Raw genomic sequence first — 21,383 nt, 5'->3', positions numbered from 1 at the left:
ATATGTTTACCAACAACTAGATAAACTTCCCAAATTTTGTAATGTATAAGGATCAAATTTTGTCAACTTCAAATAGAATGCCTATTTTTTAATTTCAAAAAAGTAAAGGGATGAAATTTATAATTAAATCCTAATTTTAATTGATGGCAGAAATTACTAAATATTCTTATTACAAAGCCTAAATTTGTAATTTCAGATTTGAGCTTGGGCCTACCCATTAAAGCCGAAGTGTACCCAAGGGTATCTTCGTAACTGCACAGAAATAACCATATTTTTTTGACATATTTAAATTTTCGGTATTTATTTCGAAAAAAACCTTGGCCTTTTTTAGGGTTCTTGTTTTCTTTAGGAAGCGTTCTTCAAAAAATTATCTGTGAAATTTTCTGTAGTTTCCTTCTGACAATCGAAGATCTAAAACACCCTATACGACGCCATGCACGGATCCAGAGGGTAAGTTCGTCAAATCTCTGAATTTTTTTATATTTATTTTTTATTTTTGGTTCGTGTTCTTGAATGGAATTAGGGTTTTCTGTGTGGTGATTTTGTATTGGGATTTGATAATATAATTGAAGATAAAATGGGATAATACATCACCCCAAACTAAGTTTCGGTTAGGATTCTAAGTTTCTCTTCGAAGTTTATGCTAAAAGCTAATTTCAAGTATGAATTTGATTTTGGCTCTCGTTTTTGAATCAATTTAGGGTTTTCCCTGTTCTGTTTTTGTATTGGGCTTTGGCGAAATAAGTAAATAAATTGGAAATAAAACGGGAGAATACATGCCCCGAATAAAATTTAGGATTTGATTCCATTTTTCCCCCAATGGGTGGATTTGATTTTTGTTTGCTTTTTCGAATGGGATTAGGGTTTTCTCTGCGTTGATTTTATATTGGGATTTGACAAAATAAAATGAAGATGGAACTGGAGAATGCATACCCCAAATTATATTTCGGATTGAATCCCATTTTTTTCTTCCAAAATTTTATACTGAAAGCTAATTTCAAGGGTGAATTTGATGATACTCTCGTTTTTGTATGATGAGTTTTATTTTATTTTTTTATGAAATTAAACAGAATAAATGGTAAATTCTTAAATTAGTTTATAGCATGATCTGAATCTTTATGCCGGTAATGGAATTATTTGGGTAACATTAAAAAAATAGAATTTGGTTTCGACCTATTTGTATGATTTATTTCTTTATATTTATTGTTTGAAGGAGGGTATATGAATATGGAAAATGTTTTTAGAATATATATATATAAATTTAGGAATATAAGAAATTAGGTATTTGGGGAGTGTGGGTTGGGTTTGGTTTTATTAACAGGTTTAGTGGGGGACTTTCTTGTTCTTTTTGGGTATGGATAATTGAAGGGCAATGTTGGGAAGCGGGGGGGTTTCGGACGGGTACGAGGTCGGCTCAAAGAGACAAAGAATGATGGAATCAACTCCCTACTTCGCAGTGAACAGCGGTATGGGCGGCTATCAACCTTACGGGTATGGTGGTGGCTACCAACCTCCTTCGTTTCCGGTAGTACGACTTAGGGGTCTTCCTTTCAACTGCACTGATATCGACATTTTCAAGTTCTTTGCTGGATTGGACATTGTCGATGTTTTACTAGTCAACAAGAATGGAAGGTTCTCTGGAGAAGCCTTTGTTCTCTTTGCCGGGTCAATGCAGGTTGAGTTTGCTTTGCAAAGGGATCGACAAAACATGGGACGCCGCTATGTAGAAGTTTTCCGGTGCAAGAGGCAAGACTATTACCATGCCGTAGCTGCAGAGGTGAATTACGAAGGAATCTACGATAATGATTTCCACGGAAGCCCCCCACCCTCTCGAGCAAAGAGATTCAACGATAAGGATCAAATGGAATACACTGAAATACTCAAGTTGCGTGGTCTTCCTTTCTCGGTGAAGAAGCCTGAAATCGTTGAATTCTTTGCAGATTTCAAAATCGTTGAAGACAGGATACACATTGCATGCCGCCCCGATGGGAAAGCCACTGGAGAGGCATACGTGGAGTTTGCTTCCGTCGAGGAAGCTAAAAGAGCAATGTGCAAGGATAAGATGATGATAGGGTCTCGATATGTGGAGTTGTTTCCTTCAACACCAGACGAAGCTCGACGAGCTGAATCAAGATCGAGGCAGTGAAGAGGTCCTGTTATCTGGGTTTTTGATATGTAGTCTTTGGTTTGTATGTTTGTCATTCTAGCCTGAAGAAATGCATGTCAACCCATATTTAATGGGTTAATCTTCTTCCTATGTGTGTCTCTGCTCTCAAAATATAATCTCCTAATCCTATTAGGTTAAATATGATCAGTATGTTGTTGATGCACTTTTTTTTGTTTTTCTTTTAGATATTTGAATTTTGGTTTTAAGGATATAAAATATATTTTAGATAAATATGTAGACTTTTTACCTTTCAAATTCATGCTCATGGTTGCCTTCGGGTGGTTTCATTGTTCATTTTGCATGTTGTGGTATTGCCATGGCATTAAATAGAGTCCTTCTTGATCGAAGATTTTAAAGATTATTATTTGGTACATTGGGTGGTTTTAATTCCACAAGGTTATTTATTTTTTAAATACTAGTTAAGGATAAAAAAATCCAAAGGGCCGATGGATTGGGTTTCAATCGGATTAATGCATGTGATCAATATCGTAGATAAATATATAATTGTTTTCAAGTTTGGTTTGGTCCAAAACACAAGCTTCGAAGTTTTATTCAAGTTTACTTATTGGCAAAAGTATTTTATACAATAGTGAAAGTAGAGATGAGTCACTATCATACATAAATGCATTAAGTTTCAAATGAAATCCATGTGATAGACGTTTACCGCTCTAAATGTGATCTGAGTTAAAGTCATATAAGTCGTATTTGTTATCTTCTTTCTCACTTCCAGTATTGGTTCAAATTGTGTTCACTTAAGTTTATTTATATTATTTTATATTTTATATTCACTTATTTTAAACATTAATAATTCAAATATATTCTAATTATGTATTACATTGTATATAAAAGTAAAATTAGATATTTTAAAACTAGAAAATAAGTTCAGCCTCTAAAATTGTTTGAAAATATAATCTCTAGTTTGAAAGATTTAAATAACTCTAGTTGGTAGCACATTTTTAAAAGATATAATAAAAATAATAATATTCTTGAAAAAATGCCATATGTAAATATTTACGTGCGTGCAAATTCCAATTATAATATTAAATCTACCGATAAATTTGTTAAAATATTCTTAAAAACAATATTCTCAAGAAATCAAAAAAAAAAATTACCACCATTGAGTATAACCGATTAACTATTACATTTTTAAAACTCTGCTAACAAAAACTGGTCAAATTATATAAGGTTATGGCTACAAAGGGAGATGAGTTCTCATCAGTAACCTCTTCTTTTCCCACCACCATGCCTCGGATTCCGTCAAATTTTCCGGGCATTTCACACCATCGTTGGATATTTGCTTCACAAGCTTTTGGCGACCTTCTCGTATAAATCACGAGGCCAATTCTGACGCATATTATTTGCAAGGAAGGTTGCAATCTGCAAAGGGCAACATACACAAATTATATGCCTATCACGAACCGCACCGTTCGCCCAACCCCAGTTTTTTTTCCTCGGTCATGTAAGTAATTTATTTCTTCAATTAAAATACGGGTAGAATTAAGCACCCGGTTCTTCCAATAATTTATGATAGCAAGCGAGTTGAAAATGTCGGCATACCTTTGATCTCATGGCTCGAAGGGATCCATCTGTATCGGATACATTATCCAAACAAGTTATAGCAACCTTTAGCAAATCAGGCAAACAAGCTTGGACATGAGGAGATAAATTTTGGAGCACATCGGCAGATGTATCAGGTGCTCGTGGATCGAATGGAAGGAATGGGATCTTGGCAACTTCTCGTAAAGCATCAAGATACTGGCCTAGTCTTGTCAATTTATGGATTGATAATATAGTCTCGAGCTGTCTTAATATGGTTTGTTGCTCTGAAACATGTTCCCTCTCTTGGAAACTGCAAAATAAACCACGTCGGGAGAAAGCAGAAAGATAGAATAGTATTAACAGAAGATATTTAGGACCGAAAACAGATAATTTATAAGGCAAGTTCACGCTGAATAGATCAAACACTAACAATTGAAGCCATAATTATAAGTCTCAATCTTATATTTTTTCAAGCCATAATTGAGTAAAATGTACTTTATATAAAATTGTGATAGATTAATAGTTAATAGTATATTAGAGGTTAAAATATGACATAAGTCTCCGTACTCTTTACAAGTTTGAAATTTAATCCTTGTACTTTTTTGTCCAAGAGTTTACTCCCTCTACTTTTTAGATTTCAAAATTCAAATCCAATTATTAACACTATTAAATTTTTTTTTTGTTAAATTTGGTGTAAAATTTTGAAAGAAAAATAATACTCACTTAGCAACAATGCAACTAAAAAAATTATATTGTAATGAACCTGAATTTAACAAAAAAATTTAATAGCATTAACAGTTGGACCTGAATTTTGAAATCTGAAAAGTAGAAAGGCTAAATTCCTAGCAATAGAAGTACATGAACTAAATTCCAAATTTACAAAGAATACAGAGACTTATAGCATATTTTAACCTATTATAGATCTCAAGACAGATGTATTCATACACGTTCATGTTATTCTTTTGTTTGATGTCGTGTTTTAGTTATTTTTTGTATAGTGTCTAATGTTGCCGCATCTAGTTTAAAATCATTTCTACAAGCATTTATCAGAAAATAGGGCAATATTAAAAGTGAGACACCGGCAAAATTGTGATATCAAGTATATGCTAGAATTTTAAATAGCTAAATTTTGATAAAGAACAAGGGAATGAATAGAATTAGAACAACCTGACTTCAGGATAATATTTGAAAGTCTCCAAGATCTCGTTGCCGGAGTGAATGAGGCCAGCAGTTTGACTCTCACCATCCAATCTACCGCGTGATAAGGCACAAATTGCTTCAGAGAGGCACTTATTTATCGTATCCAATGCCATCGAAAATGCTCCAATTCTCTTCTGAATCTCTATAGACTGAATTTGGACAAAGGAATTATAGAAAAGAACATGAAGATATAAATATTAAACAACACCCAGAAAAAAGTAGTACGAGAGGAAGTTGTATGACTAGTGCAGCTCTGCAAGTATCAAGGGCAATGGAAGTTTGGAATTGCCGATATTTATAAAAATTTCAGCTTCAATTAAAATGAAGTTCATACTTTTAAATATTATAACAAAAAACATGAAGATTGGTGAAGCAAAGAGATAGAGAGAATTACCTTGTCGTACAGCCCAGAATCTTGGCATTGGCGGGCAGCTTCTAGCAGAAACTGTTGTCTTGCTTTATGATCAGTCAAAATCGTCTCAGTTCACCTTCCTCTCCAGCACCTCTCGAACCAAGTAAAAGATAAACCCCACCATCTCGAAACAATATCTCAGTGAGAAGCTGCTTCAGCATCAAGTTCATCTGCCTTTGCTGATCCACACTACCTCTCCCAGTCCACGATACATGTCCACCACCTACTGCAGCAGCAGCTTGTGCGTAATATTCTAGAGCCATTTGAAGGTTACCAAGCCGTAGATACATAGAGCCATACTGCCTAATAATGCTAGAAGCTTCTGCGTACGCATCCATAACTCCCAGCTTTTGTCCGGCTCCAGAAACTTCAGAAAGGACCCTATTGTCTGCTAGCACAATTGCTATGTGAGCAGCATCAATATGGTATTCTTCCTCTCCTGCTTCTTTAGACAGGTATGAAATAGCTGGTAGCAACTGGATACTTAAAAGCAAGATGTACGGATATACTAGAGGATCCTTTCCATTTTTTGTGTAATATGACGGCTCAAATTTGTTTAGGTAAGCTTGCAAATCGTCAAGACTGTATGGTACTAAGCCCTCATTAGATGAGGTTCCACCAGGAAAGTCCTGTACTGCTGACAATATGAACCACAGGAAATCCTCTATGGTACTGAAAAGTGATGGTATATCTCTGAGAAGACAGTCAATTTGCCTACGAGACCCCGATATGATAGCATAGAGCAACAGTTTTTTCTTGTCATATGAAGCTCGACCAACCCGATCACCCATTCTGAACATTTTTTCACACTCTTCTGCAGCAGCAGCTGCAGTGTGTGCTGGCACCATGCCTCCACCATTAATCCACTCTGCAAGCTGTCAAAAAGAAGTATTGAGTATGGCGCATGGTCAAACACGATGGATTAAACAGTAAACAATCAGTACCAGTGGTGCAAATTGGTGAGAAGCACGGGATGATAGGGCAACTTGTCTTGCTTCATCATAATAACCGGTCCTCAAGCAAAAATAAATCTGTTAACACAAAAAGATGGGATTCTTAGAGAAACTTAGTCATTTAGGAAGAGAAACAAGGATACAGAACAAATTAATCAAATTTAGTTGGGGAAAGAAATCAGAGAAAAAAAACACTTTCATCATCTGTTAAGACTCATTTGTTCCTTAGAATGGTGCATTGTTTCTTAAAACTACATACTGAATTAACACTTCAGCATGGTAAAACCAAAAGCATCCCCATCTTGTCTCCCAACTCTGTAAAAGATGGCTTCGACAAAAAGAGCATACAAGTCATTTTAACAAAGACAAGCAAACTGAAGTGAAAGAGTAGTTCAACATTAGACTAACGCACTTTGAAAAAGTAAGTGACATGTTAAAACGAGACGACTTACGTCTATCACAGATGTTCATCGATAATTTGAAAGTAATAAAGTGAGTAAAGTTAAATAAAACCTGCTGCCAAGTGGTATCAATGGGAGGCTGCCTTCGAGCATCACCTGCATCAAAATCCAGAAGTCCATAATCCCTCAAACGAATCTGCACAGACAAAGAAACAAACTTTACAAAAATGATTACTGCAATAAAGTTGAACAAGCAAAATGAAGCTAAATAGAAACAAGCAGACCCGAAGAAAGGCATGAACTCTATGCAAATTTCCAACAGCTCCACCAAGAGCAGCCTACATTGAGATCAAAGAATGAAATATCAATGCTGGAAGAATATGAAACAACGTAAAACACTACTAAATTCATCCTTGTTAGAAAGTCATTCGGAGAAGCTACAATGAACAAGGAACACAGGGAACAAAATTAGAGGCATTCAAAAGGAAAGTTGCTAGCCTAAATATTTATTTCTGCATTTTGTTAACAGAAGAATAACAAAAAGATGCTAGAGAACTTTCTTACTTGTGCAGGATGGCTTTGTATTATATCCATAATGTATTTCTCATGTCCCCATTCTAGGTGACGTCTAGCACCAATTACTAATGACATCTTTCTAGAAACACTTTGCCGCATCATCGAATCCTCACCCATTAATTTCTGCCAAAATATTTCACTTATCAACAAACATTTATCTGGTAGCATGAAGCATGATAACACTAGTATGTATCATACCAGAATAAGATGCCACATTTTCTGCATGTTAACTGATTTGCCACCAGATGCTTCAGTACCCAAACTCTCATAAGCAACTTTAAAAGCTGTGGCAGGCTACACAAATGTGTACAATCAACAATCACGAGTAAATAATAATATAAAATTTTATATAAAAAACCAAAGGTTGAGTAAATAATAATATGCTAGAGACCAAACAAATTCACTGGGCAGAAGGTTTAAGCAAATACTTAACCGGAATGTAGAATAGCCATATAAGACAATAAGACAAGTATGCACATACAAAGAAAGCATATTATCATTCAAGAAACTATTAAACAAATTGCAAGAGGATATTTCAGTGCTCATGATTTTGGAAAATTGCTCAACCAATTTTTATAACTTGAAAGGGAAAAATCATCCTTACTTTAAATGGCAAGCCTTGTTGTCTTGCATTGTTCAGATTTCTAACAACTTCAGCATATACCGACACTTTTTTCTCAACAACTGGCTTGTCAGCTAAAGGTAGAAGCCCAATGGCAGAAGTACCAGATGAAACCTGAGAACTAGAAGCCATGGGAACCATTTGACCTGAACGAATACCACCACTGCTTTTATCAATCATGTTTGTCTTAGGTAATGTTGAAATTCTGCTCAAACTCTGTAAGAAGTCCCGTTTTTCCTTTTGCCAATCTTCCTGCAAGGCATTAGACACCACCAATCAAACATGTAAAAGCAGAAAGCCTACAAACTTAGTCATCATCAATTTGTTAAATTTTAGGTTCAATGTATCGAAAAAGTTCATCATCAATTTTGATGATGTTGAACACTGCATCAAAGTACTATTTTTTTACCCTCAAAAGTAGGTGATACTAACCTCCAACACTTTCATCATATAATCATTAAAACTTCTGAGGTTATCCTTCTGAGCTTCTTGGATGGCTGAAACCATTGCCATTTCATGAACCTGAGATCAAAACATTGTACAATCAATCATATTTCAATAATCTTCAAAATTGAGAAGCAGAAGTCTGTGTTGAATGGCTGAATTAACTAAAAGATAGCCAGGGCCATGACAATAGTACAAACAAATGTGGAAAAAGATAAAAAAAAAGAAAAGGAGAAGAAAATTTCTCAAACAACATTAGCTAACACTCAAACGCCACCTTAGTTTTTTTATGATGACCATATAGATAAGGAAAAACACTGAAATAATCCCTTGATTTTTTATCGTATGAAAATAAGGCTATGAACTCTTATTTCACCATCATTATCCCCATAAAATCTTGAAAATGGATGGATAAAGTTAAATTGTCAAATTTTTAAGATAGCATTTCACCAAATATCTGTGATCCTACCCGTCCAAATAAATCACACTATCCAACTAAAAGGATTCAAGAACATTCCTTTGAATATTTACAGTGTTAATGTCCTAAATACAATTAAATAGAAGTCCATAATCAAAGCCATTCAATAAAAGACCAAGGACTTATTTTTAGGGTAGAATAAAGTTTGAGAGTTTATTTGGGTATCATCCCTAGAAATCATACTGAATATCCTAATGATTATAACAGGGAAAAAAGACATGAAACCACCCCACATATGCACAATTTATCCTCTGTAATTTCACCCATCAAAAACTCAAGTATCTTTATAACCTCATTCATAATAGTTTAGCCAATACATATAGTTCAATCTTTTAGAAAACCAAGCTTCCTTTCACCAAGCACCAATGAATGAATGAGAATCTATAGTTATGCCACCATGCTCTTATTATATCAACTGTAAAAGTGATTCTAAGTTATTTGAAATGCACCAAAATTTAAGAGGAACAAAATGTATAATAGAGACTACAAGCCATCTCAGATAATATCAGAAACTAAACAAATACACACATATAAACAAGAAATAGAATGGGGCTTATGACATAGCTTGTAAGTAAGAAGTCTCCTTTTTATCTGGTTAGTGGATTAAAGGAGAGTGAATCAGTAACTGGGTTAAAACCTTAGTCATGAAGCACAACTCCTTGTGGCATAGGTTTGAAGAAGAATCAATTTGGTACGCAAAAGAACATTCAAATGTGCAAGTAGTTTAACTACAAATGCCCTTTATTTTATTTCACAGTTGTTGAACAGCCAAATTGATATAATTCACACATTATGCAACAACGGGTTAGTAAATAGCAATTGGATCTGAATATATGCTCTAACCCAAAAGAATGTGATTAGCCAGCGGAAATGAGCCATTGGTCATTATCCATTGAACTTATATTAAAAGTATGCAATCGATAGAGCAAACAGTACCTGCTGCAGATACTCCTCAACGCTTGTTGCTTCAGCAGGGAAAACATCCTCAAATGTTGTCTTGCAGAAAGATGATCAAGGAGAGGAAAACACAGTTTGTGAGATTGCAGTAAAGAGAAAACTATGAAAAGGGAGAGGGGGACCTTGAAGCAAGATTGTGAAGCAATCAATAGCAAAGCTCTCTAAAGTTGACCATACGCATGCATGTTAGGACCAAAGTAGCATTTAAACGGTAAAAATACAAAAGCTGAAATCAAATATCATTTAAACATAGCAGATAAAGTTTGGGGGAAGGGGGAAAATGTCCTTATCTTGACATATCGTTATCAATATCCATTCCCCTCAAAATATCTATTAAATAGCTTTATATGCCAAAGAAAAACAAGTAATAAATTTTATGGTTAGGGGGTTCCTGAGTTAGAAGCCACAAAAGCTGAATTAACATAAATGAAAATGTGGAAAATAATACTTACCTTCAATTCAAAAGACTTCAGATCGCGTGTAAGCTGTTCAGCGTTAATTCCCTCCCGTGCAAGTAGCCTTAAAACACAACAAAGACCATTTTTATATATTCCGCATGGTAAATAAATAATCTGGGAGAAATAAACAAAAGATAACCCTTCAAATTGTTGCTTAAAGCCAAGTTTGCAACCTAAACAATGTTCCTAACAACTTCCTCTTACTTTCTCAGCTAACATTCTGTCTATTTTAACAGACCAAGAATACAAGAATCACAAGAGTAATGAATTAAAATTATAAAGTATAAAGTTACCTTGTGGCAGCAATGGATTGAGAAGGAGCCTCAGTTCTTAAGGTTTTTGCCTTGAGCTTCTTTGATAGTGCTTCTAACTGATCTAAGTTTCTCTGTAAAATTATTGTAAGCAGATTGTCAGTGAAAACCTCATGTATGGGATCCATATCACTGAAATTTCCTTTTTTTAAACAACAATCTCAGCTGAGATACGTACCAACTGAAGATTTAATCACTGAAAACAAATGAACAAAATTTTTAAACATTTTTCAATTTGTTTGGATCAACAAATAGATAACCCTTCAACCAAGGTTTTTAACTCTAAGCTACCAACATCAAACATTAACTTGAATTACCAATATATTGATGAATGTTACTATAATTTATTGACGTTATCAAGGAGATGGCACATTCACTTAATATCATTGTAGTAATAACTAATATCCATAATATGAATTGATAATAAATATTAACACAATATATCCAGATCCTCGAACAATGGAAATATAGATAAATATGATGAACATTATGGGTATCATAGTCCATGTCTCCAACAGAAACATTCAAAAGAAGATGACCTAAGGAAAAGTGTTAATTAGTTATTCTCGTTATAATACAACATAATGGATGAAGAAAAGTTCATAGTTAAATTTCATAAAACCACAACATCGTTTCATTGTGTCATGTTCCTAATTTATTATTGGCTAAATTGTCTACAAAAGCCATTTCTTACCCTCCATAATAGATCTCTAAAAACCAATTTTCTGCTGAAGCTGAAGAAAATGAATCCCCATTAATGACTGATTATTTAGTGGAAAACAATATTAAGTCATTTCTCATCCAATCAGTTTCCTAGTTAAAGGAATTAACAGAACTTGACAAAAACATGGCCTCCATTTAGCTAAATTTCTCTCATCTAAAACATTAATTAGACATTGTAAGTTAAAAATTCTTGATTTTTCATACTATAATTTAATTCAGCAGCACTATAACAAAGCATTAGCTGAATTAACCTTCAGAAGCAAACATTAATACAATTGGAGCTTGGAAATACATGAAAATGCAGTGGTTCCTTTGCCTATTACTAAAACTTCCTCAATCGTTACATTAAAGCGGAGAGATAAACCAGATATTACTACTGGACTACAGTTCAGCAGAGCCTTCTGTTCTCTGCTCCCTTGAACAATCTCACTTTAAAAGACACAACTTTGAACGAGGCATGAGAAATTTCCAGAAATTTTCTACCTCACGAAATGTATGAACCATAGAAGGGTTTCCGCATTTCAATATCTCCTAATCTACCTCCGTTCCCTCATTTTCTAGGCATCCAAACATAGCATAACCAGAAGCAAAAGCAAAAAAAATTCACAAAAACCTAATCACTTTCCCCTTTTCTTTAACAACGTTTGTCTCGATTCATTACAAACTCAATCATTGTGTAAATTGATATTGAGAGAGAGAGAGAGAGAGAGAGTAACGGGACCTGAAGAGGAGGAAACTGAGCAGAAGGAGCAGCTTGCTCAAGAAGCTTGGTGGATGAGTGGAGAAGATCGGTCCAACTACTCATGCCTTGCTCACTCGCCATAGCTCTCATGTGAATCACTGATGCGAGGGAAAGTTCAAGAATTTTACTCTTCAATTTATATTTTCTAAAACCCTAATTTTCAAAAGGGAAAAAAAAAACCCTCTTCTTTTCCCTCTTATGATCTGAATATTTTACAATTTAATTTTCAATCTGATTTAAATATTTAAATTTATTCAACCTTTTAGATTTTTAGAACCTTTTGTTTTTCTTATTTAAAAGAAACTAATAAAAAATTTGTAAATGTTTGATATTTGAATTTGTTTTCCCTCACATTATCTGTATATATTGATAAAGTGGGTATAGTAAGTTACCTGGATAGCAAAATGATGATATCAAGATAAATAAATAGACTGCATCTAATATTATTAATTTGAGGTATTTATTAATTTAAATTTTATTTTATTTTATTCATAATTTTAATTATTTTTAATTTTAATTTTTTTATATATTATGTATTTGTTGTTATTACTATTAGTTTCAAGTTTTACATTTCACTATTTATTATATATTATTTTAAAAAATGCATTTATGTTTTAATTGCATAGCTTTCACACGCGTATGCTTCAAGGGTGAAATTAAACAAATATTTTAGGGGGTCAAAATTAAATTGTAATTTTTAGAATAGGAAAAATGTAATTTCACTATTTTAATAAACTATATCTTTTTAAAGAATTAAATCAAATTTTTATATTTTTAAAGAAACTAAAATGTAATTTTATCTTTACTAATTTAAAATTTTAAAAATGAATACGAAAACATTTTCATGGTATGCATCTAATAAATTTTTTAATTTTAATAAAAAATAAAATATATTCAAAGAAATTTAAATATTTGACGCCATTTGAATCAAAATCAGAATAAATTGAGTATGAATATTTAGGTTTTTGAATTCGTAAGGAAATATACCACGTGAATATGCAAATTACCAAAGTTACAATATTTGAATCACAAAATAAAAAAAAATTAAATAATATTAGATATTATATTTTTATTATATATATATATATATTTGAAAGTTCCACTAATACGAAATATGATATAAATAGCAAGTACAAGTGTATAACTGATCAACGATAATGATATATAAAATCTATTGAAAAATTTGGTTTAGAAAATTATGTTTTTAAGCATAGTGTAAATTAAAATTTTTTTTCCTTAAAATTGATGTTTGTTTTATTTATAGTAATAAACTTTTAGTTGAACTTATATTTGTACTTTATACGATATAGTATAAATTATTTTTTGATTTTCAATCAATCGATTTTTTTGTTATTCTCGAAACTCAAATTACTTTAAAAGTGAGCTCAATCAAAATGAATTAAATGCACAAAAATAAAAAAAATTTCTTTAACTTTCAATAGAAAAATTACTTCTCTTTATATAACTGAAAACTATGAGTTTTTATTAGAAAATAAGATTTATTCTAAAAATAAATTGTGACTACTTTTTGCTGGAATAACAATGCTCAATAATGCATGTAAATAGGTTAGCTTTATTGGAAAATCGGTTTAGAAAATCATGTTTAAGCACCCTCAATCTCATTACCCATCCAACAAAATATACATTTTTTAATTAAAAGTACAAGAGATTCCAAGGAAATGGGGGAGGAGGAATCGAAAGGCACCCTTTATTTCATATTTTCCTTTTTCTTTTTTCTTACTTTTCGGATCTATTTCTCAACCGATTCTCGATTTAATCATCTAGTAAAATTTAAATAACACCGAATAAATGGAAACTTTTAAAATAATATTTTAGGATGAGAAAAAAAAAATGATAGGTGAGACTAGTTTTGCCAAGCTACAACAGCAGAAAGATTTTTTTTTCAATTATATTTTATAGTTTAATTCGCATTGTTGTTATCATAACAATTAAAAAATATATATGAAATTAAGTTTACTTAAAGATTATTTTTTTTTGGATTTAAGGATTGGGATAGTTAAAGGTATTTTCCTTTGGATTTAAGGATTGGAATAAATTATAAATAGAAGTAAGCATTGTATATGGGAGTTTATGGATGCTCAAAAGAAATTTCCAATCGGTGCTTAGGACATGAAGAAGCATGAGATTTCTTTAAGAAGATGGTAGGGGACGGTGTTGAAAGCTCTGCCTTGTCACCTATAGCAGCTGAGGTAGCTAAAAGATTTGGTGGTCTACCAATTGCCATTAGGACACTTGCAACCTCTTTGAGAAATGAACCTCCATTTGTATGGGAGGATGCTTTGGGCAACTAAACAGGCCATTGTCACGCAACTTCGGAGGAGTAGCAGCAAATGCATATTCAGCTATAAAGGTGAGTTATGATCGTTTACGATGGGTCATAATGCTTTATTTGAAGAGTTGCTTCTGTATGCAATGGGGTTGGGGTTATTTCATGGTGTCAACACTGTTGAAGAAACACAGAATAGACTATTGACAGTGTTGAGTCATCTCAAAGCTTCTTGTTCGTTTCTTTATAGTTATACCAATCAACGCCTTGATATGCATGATCTTATTTTCGATGTGGCCATGTGGATTGCTTCTAAAGGCAGCCATGTGTTTGTTTTAAGACACAATGATGTTTTGAGTGATTGGCCAGATGATGAAATGATGAAAGAGTGTTACAAAAAAAATTTGTTGAATACCAGTATCAACAAGCTTCCTGATCAATTGAAATGCCCCAAACTTACCTTTTTTGGTATGGGTAGCAAGGATCCTTTGATGAAAATACCAACAAACTTTTTAAAAGATTTTCCGTCTTTACCTTCATCAATTTCCTTGTTAGCAAACCTTCGAACATTATGCTTGGTTAAATGTGTATTGGGAGATAAAGCCCTTATTGGAGAGCTCAGGAATCTGGAAATTCTCAGCCTTGAGAGTTCTGATATTGAAATGCTACCCAAGGAAATAGGACAACCGACTAAGCTAAAGTGGTTAGATTTACGTGATTGTTCCAAACTCACGTAATGTTAACTCCAGTGAATGGGGAGCAGATGGACACTCCAGTGAGCAAAGCAATTCTAGTCTTGCTGAATTGAAAGCTTTGTCATGTTTAACTTCTTTAGATATTCATACCCCTAATGCCAATATTATTCCCAAAGACTTCTCCTTTGAAAAGTTGCGAAGATACATTATTTTCATAGGAGAAGCTTCGAATTGGGAGTGGGGTTGGCCTTGGGTTCGTGAATACTCCACAACACTAAAGCTCAATCTGCAAACAAGCATATCCAAAATGGAGTCAAAGTTTTATTGAAGAAAGCTGAAATTTTATATATAGATGAAGTGAAAGGTGTGGAGATTCTGTTACATGAATCAGAAGCTGGGGACTATTTTCAACGGTTGAAGAATTTGCATATCCAAAATGGTGCAATAGTCCAATACATTATTAATGATAATGATGTTCTTCAGAAAATTGAATTTCTTCAACTAGAGTCTTTGACGCTCCATGGTCTGTCAAACTCTGAAAACAAAGGCTCGATTTCCATATCTACACACAAACGACCCTTTTCAAGAAAAGGGTTTTTAATGTATTTTTTAATATTGATGTTGAATAATTTTAAATTTTAAAAAATATTAATAAAATATGAGATTTTGATATAACATATAAGAAAATATTATAATCAGGCAGAAAAATCTAAGATGAATAGTACAGAAGGAGTATTATGCTATGCTTGCCTTTTTTTTTTTTTTTTACAAAAATTCTTATTCAATAGCTTTTGTCTATTTAGAATGACAATTAATACTCACACACATATATAGATAATTTTCAATATATATGTTTATACAGTAAGGCTGCCCTTTCACCGTATTAATAAGATTGTAATTGATGAGTAAACCAGGACATGTTTGCAGACATTGTTTCCTAAGTTGGAGAAGTTGAAACAATCCTCAGTTAGCATTCAAAGAATATGGCTTCCCCAAGCATTTTGTTCAACTCAAAATTTAACGAGCTTGATCATTGAGGGTTGTGCCAACATAAAGCACGTTCTGTCCGACTCCATGGCTGAATATCTACAGCAGTTCAAATGCTTAGAAATAAGTGAATGTGAATGCATGCAAGAGATATTATCAATGGAGAAGACGATCAAAGAAGCATTCAAAAACAAAGCTATAATATACTTCCCTCGATTGAACTCCATTTGAAGGATCTTCATAAATTCATTAAAGTTTGCCGTGAAAATTATATTGTTGAATTATTATTTGCATAGTTTATTTTCACTACAGCTTTGTAGGGCTCTTGTTACATATGTTACATTGGACATTGTTGCTTAAAGCATTAGAAGTTCTCAAAGTTTTCGAAGCTAACGGACATATAGAGGAGAAATCCTCAAGAATGGTTGAATTTTGGAAGTTTGTGATTCCAACAATTTGAGATACGTTTTTAATCTCTCTATGGCCTTCCGTCTAGGACAATCTCGATAAATGGAAATCAAGAGATATAATAATATAGAAGAAGTCATCAAAAAAGAAACTTCAATTACAATAGCCGAGGAAGCAATAACATATGATAATAAAATACTTATCATATTCCCTCATCTATTATCCATTACAATGAAATCTTATTCATCTATGACAAGTTTTTATTTGAGAAGTAGAGCTTTTGAATGTCCATCATTGGTAGAAATCAAGGTAGTTGATTGCTCAAACATAATTACCTTTATTTCAACTTTTTCAAATAAAGAAGCAATAATTGTTACATTTTTCCGCGACAAAGTTAATTTTCTTTTTATAATGAATCATCATTTATACATTCATTTTTCTATTTAAGTGGCTATGGTTCTTCTTGTCTCTCTCACATCAATATAGATGTATATATGGTATGCTAGTCATGACTTATGAGCTATGAAGTCTATTTATTCAGTTAATTTTCTCCCACTAGCAACATTTCATTATAAAAATTAATTTTGTTGTGCAATCGATTTTTATATATTGTATTTTTATCCTCTATAATAACTTTTTATCTATAATAACAACCATAAATTATGAAATAAACTTTTTACTAAATAAGTTCCTTATAACATCCTCTTGTTTCAAAATTTCGTAAATTTAATTTATATTTAAGTGAAATAAAAAATAAATTGTAGTTAATATATTATTTCAATAAAATAAGTAAATTTTATACAAAATATATTTATCATATTTTATTAATTTGTCTGTTTATAATAAAAGAAAAAATTTGTACTTCCACCTTCAAAAATGATAAAAATCTTCACATATAGCATGACATTTTTTTAATGATAAAAATTAAATTTTCTAATAATAAGCTAAACGAATGTGGAAGTATAAACTTATTCAACAAATAAAAAATTGTAGTGGTACAAATATGATATTACATATAAAATTTATAATTATCAAAACTGGTGGGAATCGGGAGTTTTATTGTCTCGGGGAGTGTACCGTTGTGGCAACCTTCGTCAGCGGTGTGGTTGTTGGTTAAGGTCTATTTCCTCCTCCCCCGACTCATGCTGGTCATCATTTATGTACAACCCTTGAAGTGTATTCAACACATCAGAAAAATCGTATGCCTTAGTACGTTTTTAGATGTATGATCAGACATAGAATTAGATGTATTTTCATAATCAGATACATATTCAGATGCATATTCAGATCCTACCCTCATCCGCTACACATCATCTCCGTCTATCCATACACACCATATAGGGTATCAAGTACCCATCTAACCCCATACACCATTAAGTGAGCGTATGACACTTCTCAAAAAAATGTAATCAAGCTGGCAGAACAAATATATGGTCAAGCCACCAGAATAGATATATGTGGTTTAAACCATCAAATAAGGTAGATTATTAAATTGCAAACACTTCCTCCGTCAATTCATATTCCCACCCCAATGCACATGCAATACTAATCAGATATCGAATGTGTGTATGGAATACATGCTATTCACATAAGATTTTAAATTGCTTTGGCAGAAATCACATCATGCTATTACATATGACATACGTGCTATACATATCATGCTTCCAGAAATCGCATTTAACAAAAGCAGAATATCATATCCCATGTTTTACAGTCTTATTTATACAATACAAACCCTAGGTAAAATTTCAAAAAATGGTTTAAAAAATGGGCCCACACCGCCTAACACACTTCCATGTGGCCCACATGGCCCAAATAGCCCAGATTGTGTGCTCCATATGGTCTGGCACACGACCGTGTGATGTCGACAATTTTTTTTTGGCAATGCGTCGTTCGCTGTTTTTTGAGTTTTTCGTTACACACTTGGTCAGTTTTCGATGTAAATCCAACGGTAAGAATCCCAGTGCCTAAACCAACACCTTAGAACATAGGATTTGATAGCAATATTCTAAAATTTCAAGTCTCTAACTCGGTCGTAAACACAAACTAAATATTCCTAAACCAAGATTCAGCCTAACAACACATCAATCACTTACCATTGAATGAAACAGCAACCAAAATGAATTTCTCAGTTTGTCGGAAGGTTAATCACTACCAAATCTTCACCTAAAGAGTTTCACATGGTCAAAACTTTAGTCACACAATGAACAAAAATCATAACCCAAAACATGACAATCTCTATAACTAAATTCGAAACTTAAAACCATAACCTTACCACACACGGCCAGAAGCGTTGATGGAAAATCTCAAAAGCAGAAAAGAGTGTAAAAAATGACTATTTTTGTAGTTTACCCTTTTATCTTTTCAATTTTTTTCATTTTCAAAATTCATATTATTTTTCATTTTTATAGGAAAACATGTAAAAACTTGGGTTTTCCTTTTATTTTTTAGAATTAACTTTTAATTAATTATAAGAACAATTTTTTTAAAAAAAAGAGAATCCGATGAATGGTTTTACTATATGATTGACATATTAATTTTATTTGAATTTAAAAAGAAATTAACCTATCCCATGAAACGAAACTTGAAAATAAAAAAGTTTCTTGGTCGTAAAAATATAAGACGTTCAATTGTTTGGGGAGGCAATGTCGGGTACAATGATTTCTGAATACCGCATTAACTCAATGATTGTGACCTCACGTTGCTTTTATTAAATTTTGAGTAAATTATATAGTTGGTGATTGTAACATCCCAAAATAGGGCCTAAACGGAATAGTGGTTGCGAAACCAAAAATCCGAGGTAGAAAAATTTATTTTATTATTATTTTAAGGTTCATGGTATGACTGCATGATTGTGTGAAAATTTCGTGATGAAATTCCATGCATAAAGTGCTTAAGTTGAGGTTAGGGACTAAATTGAATAATTTGCAAAACTTGCATTCTAGAAGTTTTTAGTATGAAATTACTTTGGAATATTAATTAGGAGGGTTTAAATAACAATTTGACCAATTTTAAGTTCATGGACAAAAATTAGGACATGGAAAGAATTTTTGAAAGTTTAGTAAGGAGGGGTAATTTGGTCATTTGGATATTAAATGAATTAAATAGGGAAAAATAACACAAAAATGGTCATCTTCTCAATTAGTTTCTGCCGATTTTTGCTCTCCTCCATAGCTGGGGTTTCTTCAACTTTCAAGCTTCATAGTAAGTGATTCCAAGCCCCGTTTTTAATGATCTTTACGTTTTTGGAGTCCCGGTAACTTGATTAAGCTTATTCTAGCAATAATTCAGCCTAGGGTTCATATTTGGAAAAATACCCATGGCTGAAATTTGTGTATTTTGGTGTCTTATGATAGAATATGAGGTTTTAAATTATGTTAAACAACTTATGCTACTCGGTTTTAAGTGAAAACGAGTAAAAGGGCTTAAATTGGAAAAAAATACCAATAGTCATAAGTATATGTTAGAGTGTGATTTTGATATTGCCATAGAAGGGAAAAATGATCAGCATGTCATAAAACATAAGAAAATAGGATGAAGTTTAATTTACGAGCCTTGGGGCAAAAGTGCAAATATGTGAAAGTTTAGGGGTAAAAATATAATTTTGCAAAAGTTTGGGTCAAGGACTGTTTTAATAAATGTGAATATTAAATAAGTTAAATTTGCTATTATAGATCAAGAAGAACGAAAGTCGGGAGTAGATCGGGGAAAAGAAAAAGTAAAGGACTAAATTGTAAAGTTTAGTCACATTTTGTATCAAGGTAAGTTACAGTAAATAAATGCAATATTCTTTTATTTTACATTATTATTGTCAATTTCCAGCATTTATATACTTATGTTATGAAAATATGTAAAGTTGAATTTAAGGTGGAGTGACAGAGGAAAAGTGTTAGAAAGCCCCGGTTGAACCCTAGGAATGTTAGGATATTAGAGTTGACAGGACAGAACAGAAATGAGCCATGTAAGTCCATATTAGAAATATGGCTTTGGAGACAGGATTGAGCCATGTAAGTCCATATTATATATGGCATTGGAGACAGGAATAATTCATGTAAGTCCATGTCAAAGACATGGCATTGGCAGGATATTGATAGACAGGAACGACCCTAGTATCCTTAGTATTCCGAGTGGTTCAACGGGTCAGGATACGAGTTAAATTACAGTGAATTAACAGCAAAGGAAAAGTAGATTATAATTATGAAAAAGGAAAGGTCAGGTAAGAAAGAAGGTAAGGGAATAAAGAAGAAGATACAAATTGAGAAGTAAAGAAATTTATGATGTTAGATGATATTATGCATAATTATCCATTATGTTGAATGTTGTGATTTATTTGCTTGTAAGCTTACTAAGCCTAGTGCTTAATCTCTTTATTTTCTTCTTCTTATAGTACTTATCTAGTCACTCGGGGATCGAAGGAAACGTCGGAGGCCGATCACACTATCAAAGAAATAACTCGGTATAACTAGACGTTTTGTTTTGGGTATGGCATGTATAGAAACTTAGCTACTTTTGGTATAATATGAACAATGAATGATGTGTAAATACTTGCTAGTGATTAGCTAATAAAATAGCCGATGATATACATATTTATTAATATGTATGATTGATTGATGATTATCACATGAAAATTATGAAAAATGTGAAAGTAACCTAAAAACAGATTCAAGTAACAGAAATGACGTAACTTTCAAAAATCACTAAAAATTGCAGAAACATAGTTTGAAGATGAATAATATATGAAATTAAAGCTTATTATGTATATTTTCTTATGGAATAAGCAAAACAGGTAAAGGTATTATATTTTATGAGATATCTGAGTTTTAGTGAAACAGGGTCAGAGCGATTTCTGGATCCCCTGTTTCAAATTTGGAAATTCACCATAAATTGTACAAAACTAATTAGAAGGTGTAATTTATATGGTTAGAATCCTTGTTGAATCTAGTTTTGAGAGAAACAAACGGCTTAATCATATGAATTTTTTTACAGGAAGAAACATGGCTCGTAGTAAGAAGAGGTCAGTGTA

At 32.6% G+C, this 21,383-nt stretch overlaps 2 protein-coding genes across 3 annotated transcripts; one reads left to right on the top strand and one right to left on the bottom strand.

Moving 5' to 3' along the window:
- Positions 1-248: 248 nt before the first annotated feature.
- On the top strand, positions 249-2,398 carry LOC107940528 (heterogeneous nuclear ribonucleoprotein F). Of its 2 annotated transcripts, none has more exons than XM_016873969.2 (2): positions 249-450; positions 1,369-2,398. In XM_016873969.2, the coding sequence occupies exons 1-2, from the start codon at positions 434-436 to the stop codon at positions 2,144-2,146; spliced, it is 795 nt and encodes a 264-aa protein (XP_016729458.1). In that variant the 5' UTR covers positions 249-433; the 3' UTR covers positions 2,147-2,398. The 2 variants fall into 2 exon arrangements, with proteins under 2 accessions (XP_016729458.1, XP_016729459.1); XM_016873970.2 differs by having other exon boundaries at positions 312-450; positions 1,458-2,398.
- A 785-nt stretch (positions 2,399-3,183) lies between these two features.
- Positions 3,184-12,377, bottom strand: LOC107940523 (nuclear pore complex protein NUP93A). The gene is given in 16 exon segments (XM_016873956.2): positions 3,184-3,544; positions 3,725-4,016; positions 4,874-5,055; positions 5,301-5,377; positions 5,380-6,193; positions 6,263-6,349; positions 6,785-6,868; positions 6,957-7,010; positions 7,237-7,371; positions 7,447-7,542; positions 7,853-8,122; positions 8,303-8,392; positions 9,729-9,788; positions 10,202-10,268; positions 10,501-10,592; positions 11,963-12,377. Coding segments are annotated over 16 exon segments (2,589 nt in total). The 5' UTR covers positions 12,074-12,377; the 3' UTR covers positions 3,184-3,466.
- Between the last annotated feature and the right edge of the window lie 9,006 nt (positions 12,378-21,383).

This window comes from Gossypium hirsutum, chromosome A11 (assembly GCF_007990345.1).
Source record: "Gossypium hirsutum isolate 1008001.06 chromosome A11, Gossypium_hirsutum_v2.1, whole genome shotgun sequence".
NCBI classification, from domain to species: Eukaryota; Viridiplantae; Streptophyta; class Magnoliopsida; order Malvales; family Malvaceae; genus Gossypium; species Gossypium hirsutum.
Note: the sequence above shows the minus strand (reverse complement) of the source record. Positions and strands in the feature narration are given on the sequence as shown.